The sequence below is a fragment of the Trachypithecus francoisi genome, unplaced genomic scaffold (genome assembly GCF_009764315.1).
Source record: "Trachypithecus francoisi isolate TF-2019V2 unplaced genomic scaffold, Tfra_2.0 Contig01585, whole genome shotgun sequence".
NCBI classification, from domain to species: domain Eukaryota; kingdom Metazoa; phylum Chordata; class Mammalia; order Primates; family Cercopithecidae; genus Trachypithecus; species Trachypithecus francoisi.
The window spans coordinates 3,477,501-3,497,391 of NW_022681444.1; the positions used below are offsets into that span (position 1 = coordinate 3,477,501).

General features: G+C 37.9%; 1 protein-coding gene across 2 annotated transcripts in view; it reads left to right on the forward strand.

Annotated features, from left to right (window-relative positions):
* Positions 1-19,891, forward strand: part of PBX3 (PBX homeobox 3) — a 239,424-nt gene that overhangs the window by 182,721 nt on the left and 36,812 nt on the right. For both annotated transcript variants that reach the window (XM_033191235.1, XM_033191245.1), the window contains exons 3-4: positions 2,617-2,858; positions 17,541-17,731. In XM_033191235.1, coding sequence (XP_033047126.1) covers positions 2,617-2,858; positions 17,541-17,731 — 433 coding nt within the window. The remainder of the gene's footprint in view (positions 1-2,616; positions 2,859-17,540; positions 17,732-19,891) is intronic.

Here is a 19,891-nt window from a genome sequence, read left to right on the forward strand (position 1 = left end):
CGATCTCCTGACCTCGTGCTCCACCCATCTCGGCCTCCCAAAGTGCTGGGATTACAGGCTTGAGCCACCGCGCCCGGCCGATAATCTTTTTCATGTTGCCTATTTGCAAAGTGCTTTAGTACTTTTCATCTAAAGAAATACGAGTTTTCTATCAGGAAATGATTTTTCTGATAAAATTTGATTCACATAATTTATAAAGTAAATACAAAGTATTGCATTAAAACATATTTTCCTGTTCTTGAGGCAAGCACTTAGTGTTGATTTACTGATAATTTTAGAAATAAGATATTTTTCATTATAAGTAAAATGTTACAGTAGTTGACACTGTATACTTACAATTGTTTTTATTTGTGTCCATGGCTATTGAGCTTATGGATTGCTTCTTATTGGTATGATAATGATGGTTTATATACATATCAGGTATGTATAAAAGTATCATAGGTGGCTAATTAGTTTTGTGCCTTTTGCATTTCTTCCTAGTGAATTTCCTTCTGTCTCTCTTATGGTGTAATTCCTTGTATATTAGTCATTGAGCTACTTCTCTTGTTTGCCATACGTGTGCAGGGAAGTGTAATCTTTTTGGCTGTGGAAGTTAATCTGCTATTAAAGTACTTCACCACATGTCCATAGGGAAAAGATCAATGTGTTTAACTACAAGGGGAAATCTAGAAACCCGGAGGAAACTTGAAGGTAGATTAAGAAAAACACATTTCAGGAGAGGCATCAGTGTCTGTGTAAATACAAAAATCAACAAACACACAAAACTGTGGGCAAAAATTCAGTTTAAAATGGAGAAAATTAAGAAATCCTCAAACAAGAACAAAAAATTAAACAGAAATCAAAGTGCAGCATAAGAGATTGTTCAGTAAGCCCTCATTGCATGCCAAATGCACAAAAAACTTGCTATGTGAACTACAAGCATGTACAGGTCATGAGATTTTGACATTTAACAAAGTGAATTAAAAGAGAAGAAAATTGAAGATTTAAATTAACAATACAAACTTAACCAATACATGGCAGTTCTAGAACAATATTAGGCAATCCTTTTTAGTTATAGAAGAAACAGCAAATACATGTTTGCCTATTTTTAATTATCAGCAGTGTGTTGATATGCATTTTATGAGTTATCTTTTTGCTCTCTTAAATGAATATATTGTCTTAGTATATTATAGTTTTCAAACCTTATTTGCCTCTGAATAGACAACAGATATAATTTTAAATGATGATGAGTTAGTTTTATTATCCAGTTGAAATTATTCTGAAGTATAATTTTAAATGAAAGTGACAGCTTTAAAGTGTTTGGGGGAAGAAATTAAAGTTGTGTATCTGAGTTAAGGCAACCAAGAGCTCTGTCATGCCATGGATGTAATTCAGGGCATCTAGGAATGAAATCTGTTCTTAAAAGAATTGATGGTAGCTTTAGGTTAGCATATAAAATCAGAGTTGGTGATCAGTTGAGTACTTGGCAGCTTATAGATGTTATGTCATGTGAGTTACATTAGACACAAAGTGTGTACCACTGTGGATAAACAACAACAGGCACAGACTCAAAAGACAGAATCCAAGTACAAACAAGCAAGGTGCCAACTGCCTTTTCCCCTCTTCCCTAGGAAGCCTTGTAACTAGTGTAGGGAACCTGTTTTTAAGCAGATTTACAGAGGTTAATTGGGCTGGGATGTTTTAGATTATGTTACACGTTAATGAAAATGCTGATTTTCAGCTGTCATGACTCCAGTGCTTTTTATACCATGATAATTATTTTAAAACTTTGTCTTCTGTGTTGTTGAAAACATCTTGGCAGAAAGCCTACATGACCTGATTAAAACTGTGAATTGTCAGCTGTGATCTATAGTACTCAGAAGAGGTTGCTGACTGGGCATCACTTAGGAAGTTCTTGATTTAAAAGCAAAATTAGATTGAGACTACTGTACCCAGAACTGTATTGCCATGTCAATGGTACATTTTTAATATTGTATTTAGTATCCTCATTTTATAGTTTGCTGGCAATCACTTAACAATATTCATTTAATAATATATATATTTAAGTATAGCTAATTTCTCATAATGTATGTATTCCTCTTCTGAAATCACATGAAGGAAAAGCTCATCTAATCTTGTTTATTTTTCAATTTTTGATTACAGTTTGTGAATTATTTTAAGGGAATTTTAATTCTGTTTCTCCAACTGTACAGAGAGAGAGAATCACCACATTTGGATGAGTTTGTTTTACATCCCTGTAATTATTTTCTTTCTTTCTTAAAACCTTCCGTTTTTTTACCTTCTTCCCATTTTCTGCTTAAATTATCTAAATCTGGGAAGCTTGGATGATTAAAATATTCAAGGAAGCCAGGGTTACCTTTTTCTAAGGATCTGTCTGTGGTAAATTGAGGTGGTTGGGTGATATTTAAAATTCTAGGGTGCATGTAAACATTATCTTGAAAATAATTTTCATACTTATTCAAACTTATTGATCAAATGTGAACAATGAAGTTCTCAGCATGAATTGTAGTACACTGATGTTGTTTGATCATTTTCTCGAATAAACAAAATACTCACACTATTTGTCCTCTGTTTCTCGCTTCTTCTCTCTCTGTCTCTCTCTCTCTTTCCTTGAAGGTCTCAGCATCAGAGGAGCCCAGGAGGAGGACCCTCCCGATCCCCAGCTAATGAGACTGGACAATATGCTTTTGGCAGAAGGGGTTTCAGGTCCTGAGAAAGGTGGGGGATCGGCGGCAGCAGCTGCAGCCGCGGCAGCCTCTGGAGGTTCTTCAGATAACTCTATTGAACACTCAGATTACAGAGCCAAATTGACCCAGATCAGACAAATCTATCACACAGAACTGGAGAAATATGAACAGGTCAGCAGCCGCCACTCTCATAGTCCTACACAAAAACCCTCTGTTGCTCTTCTATTAGACCATGCTAACCAATTCTGAGGGCTGTGAGGGGTAGGTGTTAACACAAATTACAAAATAAATAAGGTCAATGCAAAAATCCAAGTGAATTGTTGGATTCATGAAATGAAGACCCTTTGAGATTTTGGAGGTGGAGCTCTACCTATTTTATCTCATCTACTTGTTTTAGTTTTATTCATTCCTCACATTCACGTGCCCTTATTACCACACCTGCAGTCATTCTTCCCTCTCACCTCACCACTTGGTACTCTTCAAAGCTCTGTATAATTAACATTTATGCACTAGCCTTGTTCATAAGCTTTAATCACTTTTGAAGGGAAGCATTGCACAGTGAGCTTTTCCCTCCTATGGTGTGAGCTCCAGAATCCTCCTGGGAATTAATTCTTATGGATTGTGCCAGACTATAGGGAACTTCACCAAGTAAGCAGGTTCTGGCCTGTTTCTCTGAGTATGAGACCTCCCAAGATAATTATGGGTACCCCAGGACAGGGAATGTTAGGCAAGGCATTATGTGCTAAATTCCTGATTAGAAAGAGAATATGGGTTAAAAATCCAGTTCTCAGCAATTATATTAACCATACTGAATCTAAGATAATTTTGATTTTAAGTTGCATCATTATTTTATGTACCACCAAGAAAAAATTAATACTGCTAGTTTAACTATAAAATATTACTGATTATAGAATGCTTTCACATTTCAGAGATGTTAAAATGTAGGGAAAAACAAGTGAGTCTTAGATTTAATGTAATAAAGTAAAATATTGGTGGGTCTTTTTTAACACATATTTTAGTTATTAGTTTAATGCTGAAAAGCTGTCAAGTTGGAGGAATTCTCATTTGATAAGATTTGTCATTTGGAAGATAATTTTAAAAACGTATTATTATGGAACATTTTATAACACATGTACACAAAAATAATGAGAATAGTATTAGACTGAACCCTATGAAATAGCTAAGTTTTGAGGTCAGAAACAGTTGAATATGGTAATTTCATAGAGTTCAACCCCAAATAAGGAATCAGCTACTTTTTACCCATATCAACATTTTGCCACTCTTATTTTGTGTACCCAGCCCCAATTTGGTAGAGTATTTTAAAGCAAGTCTTAGACATCCTATAATTTCACCCATGAGTATTTCACTGTGTAGGCAAGTACTTTTTAAAGTCCACACACTTTAGTGTGAAATAGGAGTCTTGGTGAGTTTTGTGTGTGTTTGTGTGTGTTTTAAAGACTTTTTTAAAGAGCAGTTTTAAGTTCACAAGACCAATTTGAGAGGAAAGAAGAGAGATATCACATATACCCCCTTTCCTCACACATGCATAGTCTCTCCCATTAACAGCATCCCTTACCAGAGGGGTTCATTTGTTAAAATTGATTAACCTACATTGACACATCATTATCACCCAAAATCCATAGTTTACATTAGGGTTTACTCTTGGTATTGTGCACTGTATGGATTTGGATAAATTTATGATGGCATGTACCCATCATTATAGGCTCATACAGAGTATTTTCACTGCCCTAAAGATCCTCTGTGCTATTCATCCCTCTCTTTTATTCTTTCCTCCCCACTGATCCCTGGCAACCCCTGATCAGTTTTAATACTGATTTTTTTTTCCTCTCTGTTCCCTGTATAGTTTCAGTTGAGTATGTCGTTGTTTTTTTCCCATTGCCTTTTCTAATATTCTGGATACAATGGTTTTAAGCAAATGCTGAATCCTTTCCCAGAGGTGAGTATGTTTTGAGGGAGAGTAGAAAAATTTGTGTATCTGTAAGTTAAACTGTAATGTAATTTAATATATTATAAGATGTTTTCTATTTTTGGAATAGGATTTTCTGGGATCTAAAACTGTATGTCTAGTCTCATTTGTAAGAATAACTTTTGGTGGAAAATGTACAAATAAGAATTTTCGAAAAATTATCATGTGTATGTATGTATGTAAAAAAAAAATCCCACTTTCTGATTTGACATATGAATAATTGAGAGTAAACAAAATAAGTCATGGTTGAAAAGGTTGCCCCTGAGCATAAACAGTAGAAAATGACTCTTATTTGTAGTATATTCCTAATTGTATAACTTTATGCTAAAATAACCATACCTACTTACTAGATAAACATCACCAGTCACCTTGCATGGAAAGAGATATAATATTAGAGGCCAAATGGCCCGAGTTTTTTGGCTGAGGAATTCAGGCGGTTCCTTACTACCTCCTGCCATGTGTCTTCACACCTGCCTCCTTACTTTCTCCATACAACCCTGGTGGAAGTTGTGTGAAGCTGGTATCAGTCAATGACAAGGTCCTGAGTCTCATTGTTTTAGAAATATCCTACAAAATTTTCCATGAGATTTTAGGTAACTTTAGCCCCAGCTGATAACAGCATCAAATCCCCAGAGTTTTTTTGTTGTTGTTTTGTTTTGTTTTGGCTTTTAAAATATACATGTATATGCATGTTCTTCATACATTTATCTCTTTTTTTTTAATTGAAGATCAAATTGGGAAGCACTGAGTTTAAAAATGTATTCAGGAATTATTTCTGGATATAATCAGTAGCCTAATAACAATCTAAATATATAGTTCATTTTTCGTTTTAATACTTCAGATGGAAAAATAGAGATACATAAAATCTGTACAGTAGGGACAAATGAATAGATGGGGTATGATGACTAGTTGGCAGATTCAGCAGAATTTTAATTTACAAATTTTCTCTTGTAGGTTTGGAATTATTTTAGAAGTGATATAGCAGCATTTAATTCTGTTAAGTTGTCTTTGGGGCTGGTTTTTATAGCTCTTGTGACTGTTGTTCTCCTAAATTATTAGGATCGGTGCCTTTTGACCCAAAACGGTAAACTTTTCCTTTCAAATCTTTAGGGTACAAGGGCTTTATCTGGATGGTCCTTTCAGAGACATGCTTTGGTGTTACAAGAAGGGCTAAACAGAGCCAAGAAGGGATAGGACTTCTGAAATAGATAGTATTGTAATTTCCATTTTATAGAGGAGAAAATGAGACTCAGAGAGGGTGATTTGTCCAATGTCGCACATCTAGTTAGTGTCAGAATCAGACGTTGAAATCAGTTTCTGAAAATGTCTTCCTTTTTCATTGAATTGTGCTGCTACCCATGTAGAACTGGAAAATAATTCAGGTACATTCTGGTTTTCTCTGATTTTCCCATGTTGGCTTGCATTTGAAATGGGAATCGAGCAGATGGAAAAACAACTTTTTTTTTTTTTTTTTAAGACTGAGGCTCACTCTGTTGCCCAGGCTGGAGTGCAGTGGTGTGATCTCAGCTCACTGCAACCTCCGCCTCCCAGGTTCAAGCGATTCTCCTGCCTCAGCCTCCTGAGTAGCTGGGATTACAGGTACCCACCACCACGCCCGTCTAATTGTTTTTTTTTGTTTTGTTTTGTTTTTTTGTATTTTTAGTAGAGATGGGGTTTCACCATCTTGGCCAGGCTGGTCTTGAACTCCTGACCTCATGATCCACCTGCTGTGGCCTTCCAAAGTGCTGGGATTACAGGTGTGAACCACCGTGCCCAGCCAAAAACAACTATTTTAATCACTTTCCAGAAATTATATTTTTCCTCCTAAAAGTGAACATGGGTACTCTGAGTGACAGAAAGCTTAATAGTAAATAGGAAGAACATATATGTTAAAGCAAAGGCTTCAACAGAAAATTGTGTTGAGTCTTTTAGAAATAAACTACATTGGAATCTTAAGAGTTATTCACTCTACTGTGTTTCACAATGAAGCTTTAATGAAAATGTATCTGAAGCCTGTTTAGATTTAGATTGCCATAAAATTAACAAACATCACCACTGCAGTAAATTAAAGTACCTCATAAGCACAGCCACATTTACAAAGTTAAGCAGACAGACTAGAGCTACAGTTTGAGCAAAATTAAATCCAAGCTGCAAGGCTCAGTTTTAAGTATATGTTTTAGAGATGGTATTGTCTTTAAAATCCTGTCTTTTTTCCCTTCAGAAAATTGTTCTTTTATCATATGTCTCTATTACATAGGCTCAGATTTCATGATTCTTGATGATAACCATCTAAAAATTCACTTATAAACACTTTTGAAATATTAGGCATGGGATATATGTTAGGGTAAGGTTCCTGAATATTACTGCCACCCAAAAGGAAACAAAACTATTTTATTTTCTTCTTGTTGATTCTAACACCCAGCAGGAATATGATAATTTTCCAAAGCTTGCGGCAAACTGTCCTGTAATACTTCATCTTGGGTAGACTGCCTCGCTTTTTAGCTAAGAGACAAACCTAGTTGCTTCTCTGTCTTCTTATTGATGAGCTACAGCTTTTGAAAAATGCCTTTACTGTACCTTGCAAATATGTTCTTATGGTTAAAGGACCACTGTTAGAATAGGTGAGTTCCTATAACTTAAGCCAAGGTTCCTGGGAAGCCTTGTTTTTAAGAAGTAAAGGCCTTCTATTGAACTGTTCTTTCTTGGTTCCTCCACCACCCTACCAAAAGGAAATGGACACATTGGTTTTTGCAAATGAAATTTGACTTCAACATTTGTTCTCAGTTAAAAAGGAATAGATATATCATACTTTATGCAGCTCTCCCACTTTGCTTGTACCAGAAGAAATGCTTGTACACGGGCAATTCACTCATAATTTACAGCTGCTATAATAGAGATGACATATTGAAAGCTATCTACTATAATTATATTGAAATACATTTTTTGCTGAAGGCAAAAGTGTTGTCAGGGTCCCAACCCTTCCCAGGCATCTGGGAACCTGCTTTCTGAGTTCACAGACGTCATTTGAACTCACCCCAAATCAGGCAAAAAGCACTAGAACCAAGGAATACACTGAATGTGCTCAGGACCAATCAGGTAGCATTTGGCTACCAGAGGACTTAGAGATTGCAGGGGGAATGGAGAATGGGTGAAAATGTAAACCACTGTAAAAGCATGTCCTTGTGCTTTTTGAGATCTCTACATTATATGCTTAGGTTTGCTGGCAAAATAGCTTTTGCTTGTAAAGGATTTTATTTTTATCAAATTAAGAAATGCTGACGTTTTCACATTAGAAATTGTGCAGCCTGTAAACTCCTAATTCCATTTTGCTATTTCTTCTTAATAGTTAAGCAGGATAGACAAAAGAATACTACCTACTTTCATGTTCCAAAGCAAGGATTTGTCATTCATTGTTCCAAGGGAAGAGTTTCACTTCTTGTTGACTTTCATGCCTGGCCTTTTCCTTGCCTGGAAGGAGGGTTTGGTTTGTTCCCTTTTTTTCCTTCGAGTTACTAGTTTATTGGCTCTATGTGCCAATTGTATTTATGACCACAAGCTTGATTAATATAATGAATTGTTTTATTTAATACATTTGAATACTTTTTTTTTTTTCAACTTCTTTGGAAGCAGTTTTTGTACTTACTGAGGCAATGAGAAGGCAGAACTATATTAGATAAAGTGTGGACTTGCTTGCAGAGTAATGACATAAAAATAGTATGAATTTCATAAAATTACCATTTTCATTGTCATCAATAATAACTGTCATTTATTGAGTATTAATTATGCTCCAGACTCTGTGCAAAGAACTTAACATACATTATATAATATAATCCTTAACAAAACCCTCATGAGATAGGTCCCTAAACCATGTAATTAGGTAAGAAGTATTGAGGTACAACAGCTATTTCATCTTTGTGGCTGTTCCTTAGGCATATTGGTCTCATTCTAGTTGGCTTAGAACCTTTAAATGCAGACTTTTAACCCAAAACAAGAAAAATTTGCTGATTTAATAAGCATTCGGTAAATGCAAAATCTACTGTATTCGACTAGAGTTACTCGTGAGACTGGCAAGACATTTGGAAAACAGTTGCAGTGCAAATTTGAGGGGCATCTACTTTTTAAAAGAGATTTATTCTTTCTTGTCAAAAGTGGGTTTTAGAATATTATGATCTGTTTACAGTTAGCTTCTCGATGGTTACAGAAGACCAATTCAGTTTTTAGATCTGATCACTGATCATGATAAAACTTCCCCCAAAATCAGTGCTTGCCCACTGTCTATTTTACAGTTTTACTTCCACAATATAAACTTAAAGGCAAAAAAGAGGTTGAATCTTGAATCCACAATGAAAAAAGCCCCGCCACAAAATAAGGAAAACACTAAAAACTTTAATTTTGTGTGTAAACCAAATATGTACAGATATTGAGGAGACAGTTTTGCCAGCCAAAAATATCATTAAAACGTTATTGAGCATCCAAATATTTTAAATCCTCAATTATGACTTGGTTTGGATTTTTAAGGAGAAAGGAAAAAATGGGAAAGACAAAGACTCAAAATAAAAACTGATTGAAAATGCTTTTAACGGCCGGGCGCGGTGGCTCAAGCCTGTAATCCCAGCACTTTGGGAGGCCGAGACGGGCGGATCACGAGGTCAGGAGATCGAGACCATCCTGGCTAACACGGTGAAACCCCGTCTCTACTAAATAAATACAAAAAATTACCCGGGCGAGATGGCGGGCGCCTGTAGTCCCAGCTACTCGGGAGGCTGAGGCGAGAGAATGGCGTAAACCCGGGAGGCGGAGCTTGCAGTGAGCTGAGATCCGGCCACTGCACTCCAGCCTGGGCGACAGAGCGAGACTCCGTCTCAACAAAAAAAAAAAAAAAAAAAAAAAAAGAAAATGCTTTTAACAGATGAAATCTTCCATGCCTTATGTTAACTGTTATTGCAGTGTATGTTTTAAACACATAAACAAAAATGCATCCTAGGTAGTTTTCAACAGCTGGATTAAAAGAAGAAAGCTTCTGCCAGTACTTCTAATCAGAAAATTCAAGGCATACTTTTATTTCCTAAATACTGCAGTTAACCATAGTATATCTGTATTTATATTATGGACATTAACCAGAAAGCTTGTAACTGATAGTTTCACTTGGAAAACATAAGGCAAGGAAAAATTTCTCCAAATGTCTATTTTAATGTATCTTATAGACATGATGTAAGATATGATAAATGTTTGAAATGAGCTTTCTATATTATAAATAGCATCAATGTTAATATGTGGTTGGGTGGCCCTTCGAAACAACTGCAATCATTTGATCATTCTTACTGTGTTTATATGTTTAAAAAATGTATGCCTTTTAAGGAGCTAGGTGATGAGGCAGTACTGTTCTCTGCTCTGAACCTGGTACAGATGATGCTGAAATGAGGCTGTAATTTACTTTCAGTGGTAAAAAGGAAAAAAATCACTTTGCCTAAACTGTATGCATCTTTCTTAAGGGTGTACCCAGATTTTAATTATCTAAATGTAAATACTTAACGAATTTTACTTAGAGTAATGAGCTAAAGTGCACACTACATCAATGAGATGTTCTAATTAATCATGTATGAACTACTGGTTTAAAGAAAAGCTATGTGAATTCTGTGAATGTTGGGCTATTGCCAAATTGCTCATCAGCATTTGCATTCATAGATGGCTTCACTTAATAAGTCTTGAGACATTCAGCAAATGTTTTAGCAAATTATGAGTTTTTAGATGCAGAAACTTTTTTGCTTTTAACTCTTTTTTCTCATGTAAGTCTTTGGCTGCTCTTTAGAATCCATAGACAAACACTCATTCTGGAGAGGTTAAAACTCAGCCAGACAAAAACTAAGAAAGCTAATGTATCAGGTGTCATTCACATAGGAGTCTTGAATTATTTATTAAGATATATGCCCTGTCATAGATGTATGTTACCATAATGAGTGAGCTAGGTTTGTTGGAATTAGCAATGTTATGTGTGCACATTAGAAACACTTCCATACCCTGGTACAGCAGTTCTCAAACTTTTCAGTCTTAGGACTTAGACTCTTAAAAATTATTGGAGACTTCTGTAAAAGCTTTTGGGTTGGTGGCTTATGTCTATCAATATTTATTATAATAGAAATTAAAACTAGAAAAATTTAAAGTATTTACTAATTATTTTATTTATTTTATTTTTTGAGACAGGGTCTTGCTGTGTCGCCCAGGCTGGAGTACAGTGGCGCGAACATGGCTCACTGCAGCCTCGACCTCCTGGGCTCAAGTGATTCTCCTACCTCAGCCTCCTGAGTAGCTGGGACCACAGGTGTGCATCACTGTGCCCAGCTAATTTTTAATAATTTCCTATAGAGATGGGGTCTCACTGTTGCCCAGGCTGGTCTTGTACTCCTGGGCTCAAACAATCCTCCTGCCTCAGCCTCTTGAAGGGCTAGGATTACAGGTGTAAACCACTACACCCAGCCTATTTTATTTTATTTTAGAGACAAATTCTCACTCTGTTGCTCAGGCTAGAGTGCAGTGGTATGATAATAGCTGACTTCAGCCTTGATCTTCTGGGCTCAAGCAATCCTCCTGCCCCAGGCCCCCCTAGTATCTGGGACCACAGGTGTGTGCTACCATGCCTGGCTAATTTTTAAATTTGTTTTATACAGATGAGATCTTGCTGTGTTGCCCAGGCTGGTCTTGAACTCCTGGGCTCAAGCAGTACTCCCACTTTGCCCCAACAAAGTGCTAGAATTATAGGCATGAGCCACCATGGCCAGCCCTAATTAATTTAAAAATATCAACAAGCTATTATATGTTAACCTAAATAACTTTTTTAAAAAACAAAAAACCTTAAAATTTAGTGAGAAGAATGGCCTTGCTTTTTCATTTTTGCAAACTCACTATGGGCTTGATAGAAGTCAGCTTGAGTCTCATATCTGCTTCTACAGTCAACTGTTGTCATATGGTTGAAATATATGAAGAGCATTTGACCTCACACAGATATGTCATTGCAAAAGAGATGTTAATAGCCTTTTCAGATAATTGTGAATACTCTTTTTTGATATTACACCAAAACTTGGCAAGTTACAGTTTTGTAAAAGTATGTTGCAATGAGAAACCTGAAACCATGTCAGTTAACTTTTTGTATTCTGTTTCTTTAAGATCACTGGTCTGATTTTCACTTTGAATGTCTCTTGTACCTATGCATGCTTTTGTGACATCGTGCGTTGATCATTTGGAAAGTACAAGTTTACTGAATTATGCATATCTTCCAAATTTTGAAACATTTCATTATATAATGTCAAAATATCATATTTATGAATATCAACTCTGAACTTATCAAAAAGTCTACTGGGAAACTGTTAAGCTTACAGTGGTGGATGCAGGTTTTTCAAAATTCTGATTTTCACTTGAAAGCTCAAATTTTTTAATTGGCATAATTCTCTCAGCTGTTTTCCTTGACATGGAAGGCTCACTTGTTTCATTTTTGAGAGAACATCTGCCAAATACCCAACTCCATATAATCATAATTTTTCATACTGTTTCCAAGTAAAAATGGTGTTCCATGAAAAAATTGACTTCTGCTCATTACTTAACTATAAAAGTGCTCTTTCTCAAGACAGTCTTCCTTCAGTGTGCAATACAAGAGCTTTTTTTGTGTGCTTCCCATTTGACACACACAATATTAAAGACATACTCAAAGGTTTATAGGTAATAAGATGAATAATTTATACTGCTTCATCAAGGACATTCCTAAGTCAAATGGGCTTTTATTGTGTTTGTGTGAATGTATGGTGGTGAAAAATTTTTAAATGTATCAAAGATTACCTAGCATAGCGTTTCCCAAAGATTTTTTCTTAGCACATTGGTCCACAAGATACCATAGAGCTGTGCTGCCGAATATAGCAACCAGTAGCCACATGTAGCTAATGAGCACTTGAAGTCTGACTAGTCAAAATTGAGATGTACTGTCAATGTAAAATACACACTAGATTTCAAAGAGTACAAAAAAAGAATGAAATACCTGATTAACACTTTTCTCCCCTCCCCTCCCCTCCCTTCCCTTCCCTTCTCTTCCCTTCCCTTCCCATCCCTTCCTTCTTTTCTTTCTTTTCTTTCTCTCACTCTGCCACCCAGGCTGGATGCAGTGGCACAATCTCAGCTCCCTATAGCCTCTGCCTCCTAGGCTCAAATGATCTTCCTACCTCAGCCTCCCAAGTAGCTGGGACCACAGGCGTGCCACCATGTCCAGCTAATTTTTTATATTTTTGTTAAAGATGGAATTTTGCCATGTTGCCCAGGCCAGGTTATTTTTTATATATTGGGTTAAATGAAATATATTGTTAATTAATTTCACCTAATTCTTTGTATTTTATTTTTTAATATGGCTACTGAGAATTTAAAATTTTAATATATGGCTCACAATATATTTCTATTGGACAGTATTACTCTAGAGAGAAATTTTTTGGCCATATTTATTTGGGAAAAAGTTGGATATACTGTTTCTCCTTGAAGATTTATTACAAATATTGGGATAGAAATACTGAAGAGTCTTATCCACAAGTATTTTTTAAGATTTTGGTTAACCCAGCATATCCCAAACATACCATATTATTGGACCATTAGTTAACATTCTATGGAACTAGCTGTAGAACTGTAGAATTTGTTAATCCCAGTTTGGGAATAGTTCTAGTTCAATTATTGTTGTTTTACTCATGAGAATACTGAAGGTTAGAGTTGGCCACATTATATAACTTGGAAATTATATAAACATCTCCTTAGGGAAAGTTCAAGAAAAAGATATATACATATATTTACTGGTACGGTGACCACTTGTTTTTAATTTGGCATAAAATTGTTTAAATTGATAATATAGGCCGGGCATGGTGGCTCATGCCTGTATTCCCAGCACTTTGGGAGGCCAAGGCAGGCGGATCACTTGAGGTCAGGAGTTTGAGACTAGCCTGGCCAACATGGTAAAAGCTTGTCTCTACCAAAAATACAAAAATTAGCCGAGGGCGGTGGCTCACACCTGTAATCCCAGCACTTTGGGAGGCTGAGGTGGGCAGATCACGAGGTCAGGAGATCGAGACCATCCTGGCTAAAACAGTGAAGCCCTGTCTCTACTAAAAATACAAAAAATTAGCCGGGCGTGGTGGCGGGCGCCTGTGGTCCCAGCTACTCAGGAGGCTGAGGCAGGAGAATGGTGTGAACCCAGGAGGCGGAGCTTGCAGTGAGCCAAGATCGCGCCCCTGCACTCCAGCCTGGGCGACAGAGCAAGGCTCCATCTCAAAAAAAAAAAAAAAAAAATTAGCTGGGCACGGTGGCATATGCCTGTAATCCCAGCTACTCAGAAGACTGAGGCATGTGAATCACTCAAACTCGGAAGGCGGAGGTTGCAGTGAACCAAGATCGTGCCACTGCACTCCAGCCTGGGCAGCAGAATGAAACTGTCTCAAAATAAATAAATAGGCCATGTACTGTTTATTTCAGGCTCACGCCTATAATCCCAGTACTTTGGGAGGCTGAGGCAGGTAAATCACTTGAGGTCAGGAGTTCGAGACCAACCTGACCAACATGGTGAAACCCCATCTCTACTAAAAATACAAAAAAAATTACCCGGGCATGGTGACACACGCCTGTAATCCCAGCTACTTGGGAGGCTGAGGCAGGAGAATAGCTTGAACTTGGGAGGCAGAGATTGCAGTGAGCCAAGATCATGCCATTGCACTACAGCCTGGGCAACAAGAACTAAACTCCATCTCAAAAAATAATAATAATAAAATAAATTGATAATATAGTGGGGAAGATCTTTTTTTTTTTTTAGACGGAGTCTTGCTCTGTCGCCCAAGCTGGAGTGCAGTGGCCGGATCTCAGCTCACTGCAAGCTCCGCCTCCCGGGTTTACGCCATTCTCCTGCCTCAGCCTCCCGAGTAGCTGGAACTACAGGCGCCCGCCACCTCGCCCGGCTAGTTTTTTGTATTTTTTAGTAGAGATGGGGTTTCACCGTGTTAGCCAGGATGGTCTCGATCTCCTGACCTCGTGATCCGCCCGTCTCGGCCTCCCAAAGTGCTGGGATTACAGGCTTGAGCCGCCGCGCCTGGCCGAAGATTTTACATTTATTTTTTTAAATCTTGGTTTCTGCCTTCAACTTCTGGTTTTAGTCTACAATATTGCTTAATGTTTTACTGTGTCATATCCTAGGATAATGATTATTAACCTTTTAAAATTATAGACTGAGAATCTGAAAAGGAAACAAAAACTTCACAGATTCATCAGAATTATTAATATTCACACAACTTGTATAGGATTTCAGGAGGTCATTGACCTTCTAAACCTATCCATTGACTGCAGATTAAGAATTCTCTTATGGTTTAGGGATAATGAATTTATGGCTATTAACCAACATAACTCTCACTCTTGAAGTGTAGTATTAAAAAGCCCACCAATTTGTAGATGTTTATTAGATATGTATATTGCATAATTCTACACTCTGAAGAATCCTATATCATATAGTGTCACCACTTGCAAGGAATGTAATATTTCCTACGGCTTAAAACATTTTTGAAAAAACTTTACATAATAAGACTCATTTTACCTTATCTTAGAAATATTTATGGAAAGCTCTGTAAAAACATAGAGTAAGTGAAATACACAGTGTACGGGAAAGGTTAGTCCTCCAATGAGCAGTTAGAAAAACTGTCATGTGCTATATGTAAGCAGTGTTCAGGATATCTGTAGGGAAGTGGACATTATCATAACTTCCAATCATGTCTTGCATTGATCAGTGATTGTTCTGTCTGCTCACTCTATCAGGGACACCCGTGCAGTAAGATGCAGAATTTCCCATCCTGCGTTTTTAAGAAAAATGCCAGAAGAGACTCTTTTTCTTCAGGAGTATAAACTGATGCTTTATTTACCAGGGCAGTACCAGATTTCAGTGTAGGCCCAGTTATACAGATTTATAAATCAAAGAGAATATAGATGAAGTTGGATGCAGTGGCACACACCTGTAATCCTAGCAGCTCAGGAGGCTGAGGTGGGAGAATCTCTTTAGGCCAAGAGTTTGAGACAAGTCTGAGCAACATAGCAAGACCCTGACTCTAAAAAAAGATTTAAAAATTAGCTGGGGGCCAGGCACGAGGGCTCATGCCTATAATCCTAGCATTTTGGGAAGCCGAGGCGAGCAGATTGTCAGAGCTCAGGAGTTTGAGATCAGCCTGGGCAACATGGTGAAACCTCATCTCGACTAAAATACAAAAGAAATTAGCTGGGCGTGGTGATGTGCACCTGTAGTCCCAGCTACTTGGGAGGCTGAGGCAGGACAATTGCTTGAACTTGGGAGGCGGAGGTTGCAGTGAGCCGAGATTGCACCACTGCACTCCAGCACTCCAGCCTGGGCAACAGAGTGAGACTCCGTCTCTACAAAAAAAAAAATAAATAAATAATTAGCTGGGTATGGTGGCACATGCCTGTCATCACAGCTACTTCAGACGCTGAGATGGGAGGATTGCTTGAGCCCAGGAGCTTGAGGCTGCAATGAACTATGATCATACCACTGCACTCCAGCCTGGGTGACAGACTGAGACTCTGAATTTTAGGGGAAACGTGTGTGTGTGTGTGTGTGTGTGTATGTACTGAAAGAGACAATGTCTGAGGATTGTTAACTAAAAAGTTGGAGACCCAAATCTGATCCTTATTTTCTGTTGGACATCTCTTGAAGAGTTGAGCTGCTTTACAGAGATGGCTTATATCCACTAAAGGCCTGTACTACAGCTAAATTGTAATAGGTCATTGGAATGCTTGGCATGCAAGTCCCTTTATGTGCTAATTCAAGCCTGAATGCTTTTTGCTTCTTTACATATTATCTGTATTCCTACTTGCCATATTCTGAACTTGCAACATACTATTATTTCTAGTGCCTGGAATTCCTCCTGACTTCCATCTGTATCCACCTTTCAAAGATGCTACCTATTCTTTTTTTTTTTTTTTTTTTTTTTTGAGACGGAGTCTCGCTCTGCCGCCCAGGCTGGAGTGCAGTGGCCGGGTCTCAGCTCACTGCAAGCTCCGCCTCCCGGTTTACGCCATTCTCCTGCCTCAGCCTCCCGAGCAGCTGGGACTACAGGCGCCCGCCATGTCGCCCGGCTAGTTTTTTTTGTATTTTTTAGTAGAGACGGGGTTTCACCGTGTTAGCCAGGATGGTCTCGATCTCCTGACCTCGTGATCCGCCCGTCTCGGCCTCCCAAAGTGCTGGGATTACAGGCTTGAGCCACCGCGCCCGGCCGCTACCTATTCTTTAAAGCTCAATCCATGAAGCCTACAGATGAGAATATTCCTTCCTTGGAACTTATTAATATCTTCCTGTTAGTCTTTGCACTGAATTAGTATTTTATATATTTTTTCTCACCAAAGGCCAGGCCTGCATCTTATTTCTATGTTCCTTACAGCACTGGCAAGAGTTTGAACTTTGTAGTTGTTCAGTAAGCATTTGTTGACTAAATGTAAAACCCCAGAGAAAATAGGTGGTACTTAGTATTAACAATTAACACATTTTTATTTGTATATGGGAATTGGTAGGGAGCATCCTTGAATGGGAAAACATCATTTTGGAACTGGACAGGAGTGGGCAGGAAGAGCAGCTGAATGCTGTCTCCCTTGCACATCTGATCATGCACGGTTTCAGAATTCTTGCTGCTTTAACTACTATTACTACCATTTTACAAGTGTCTTAGTTTTCGTTTTACCCTACACACTGTATAATGCTATTGGTGACTGCAAATGAGGTGTAAATTCAGATGAGTTAATCTCTTTATGTGATGATATAAAATATCAGTTTCCAAAGGAGTGATTTTTTTTTCCCATTACAGGCATGTAATGAATTTACTACACATGTGATGAACCTTCTCCGAGAACAGAGTAGAACACGTCCCATTTCTCCAAAAGAGATTGAAAGAATGGTGGGCATCATCCATCGAAAATTTAGTTCCATTCAAATGCAGCTCAAACAAAGCACTTGTGAAGCAGTTATGATTTTAAGATCAAGGTTCCTTGATGCCAGGTATGTGAAGCCATAAATCTATTGCATGGCTTTCCCCCATCTTTCACTCCTTGTATATTCTTTTCTGTAAAACTGACCCGTTGGTCTTAGATTCTTTTGGCCATATGAGCTCTTTTGTGCAATGGACAGGTAATTCAACTCATGGTGCCTGTGCTGTCAGGCTTTCCTGTCTGTGAATGGTAGTGGAGTGTGGGTTAGTTGCCAGTTTAGTGACTCAGGAAATGAATAGGATTGGCGTCTCTGCTGATGGCTTTAGGAATATGTAGCCTTTCCATTCTGATGCTAAAAGGTATTTTTAAGGATAGTTTTCTGCATATAACTATTTTAACAAGGGGTATTTTCTAAGAGTTTCTTAATGTTACACTGCTTGTGCATATTATTGGAAAATACTTGGAGATATTGATACTCCTAAGAAGGAAATGGCATTTCAGTTAATAGCAGTTACCACAAAGCTCCAGAATCTGTATATCCAAATCAAGAAAGAAAGCCTATCATTTTTCCTGTAAGGATGAAAATTTCCCTTTATCCGAAGCTTTCCCCAAGTTTCACAGGAGTTAGGTAATATATTGTATATGGTAATAAATTGTGTGTGGTGACCTACTGAGTGACAGAACAGAAGAATTGTCAACTTCCTAGTGTACGCTGCCTCTGTAGGGATGCCTCTCGGGGCATTGCCAAAGCTTATGATCAATCTGCAGCTTTGGAAAGGAGTTTCTATTTTGTTTTTTCTTTCTTCTCCCATGGAATCTGACAGAGGTGATAATTATCATCCAAATCTCACAATATTAAAGGAAATGACTAAGATAGCTTCTCAACTGGAAAACAAAGTGTGTTCAGTGTTTTTCATGTTAGCTCTTTCTTTCTGTCTCAGTTCCTGTCCATCCTTTTGTGCGTGAACTAACACGGTACCTACTAGTCTCCCTGTCTCCAGTCCTACTGCCCTCCAGCCCATCCTCCATATCCCTTTTTTGTTTCTGTAACATCACTGTGCTACTCTGATTGCTTTGCTTAAAAACCACGGTAGTTTTCCAATGCTGGATATATGCATACTTCACATATACACTCCTTATCCTGACATTTAAGGCCTGTCCCTGTCTGCATTGCCTCTTTGTTGTTGTGAAGATTTTATTATTCTTTTTTCTATTTAAAAAATGCCAAGCTCACTATGGAAAGTTTGGAAAATATATGGAATAAAAGGATAAAGGATAAAAGTTAACCTCATTTTTATTACCTAAAGAAAAAAAATCACTGTAAATGTTTTACAGTATTCTCTCTCTCTTTGTTTGGGGGCTTTTTAAAAGAAATATTTCTGTGATGGGTCAATTTTCATAGTCTGATCTGCTTTTTAAAAATTTACCATGAATACGGCCGGGCGCGGTGGCTCAAGCCTGTAATCCCAGCACTTTGGGAGGCCGAGACGGGCGGATCACGAGGTCAGGAGATCGAGACCATCCTGGCTAACACGGTGAAACCCCGTCTCTACTAAAAAAATACAAAAAAAAATTAGCCGGGCGAGATGGCGGGTGCCTGTAGTCCCAGCTACTGGGGAGGCTGAGGCGAGAGAATGGCGTAAACCCAGGAGGCGGAGATCCGGCCACTGCACTCCAGCCTGGGCGACAGAGCGAGACTCCGTCTCAAAAAAAAAAAAAAAAAAAAAAAAAAAAAAAAATTTACCATGAATACATAAACATTTCCATGTAGTATAAGCTCTAATTATAAATAGCATTTTAACAATTGAAGTTACCAAATGTATATAAAATAAATAATGTCCTTAGCATTCTCTTAGTTTTGAGCATTTAATTTGTCTCCATTAATTATTCTTTTTCTTTTCTTTTCTTTGTTTTTTATTTTTGAGAGAAGGTCTCATTCTGCCACCCTGGCTGGAGCACAGTAAATGATGCTATCATGGCTCACTGCAGCCTCGACTTCCCAGGCTCAAGTGATCTTCCTGCCTCGGCCTCCCGAGTAGCTGGGAGGCATGTGCCACCATGCTCAGATAATTTTTGTATTTTTTGTAGAGATGGTGTTTCACCATGTTCCCCAGGCTGGTCTTGAACTCCTGAGCTCAAGCTCTCCTGCCTCCCAAAGTGCTGGGATTACAAGCAGGAGCCACCATGCCCAACCAACTATTAATTTTCGTGTAATTTCTTCCTTTCTTCC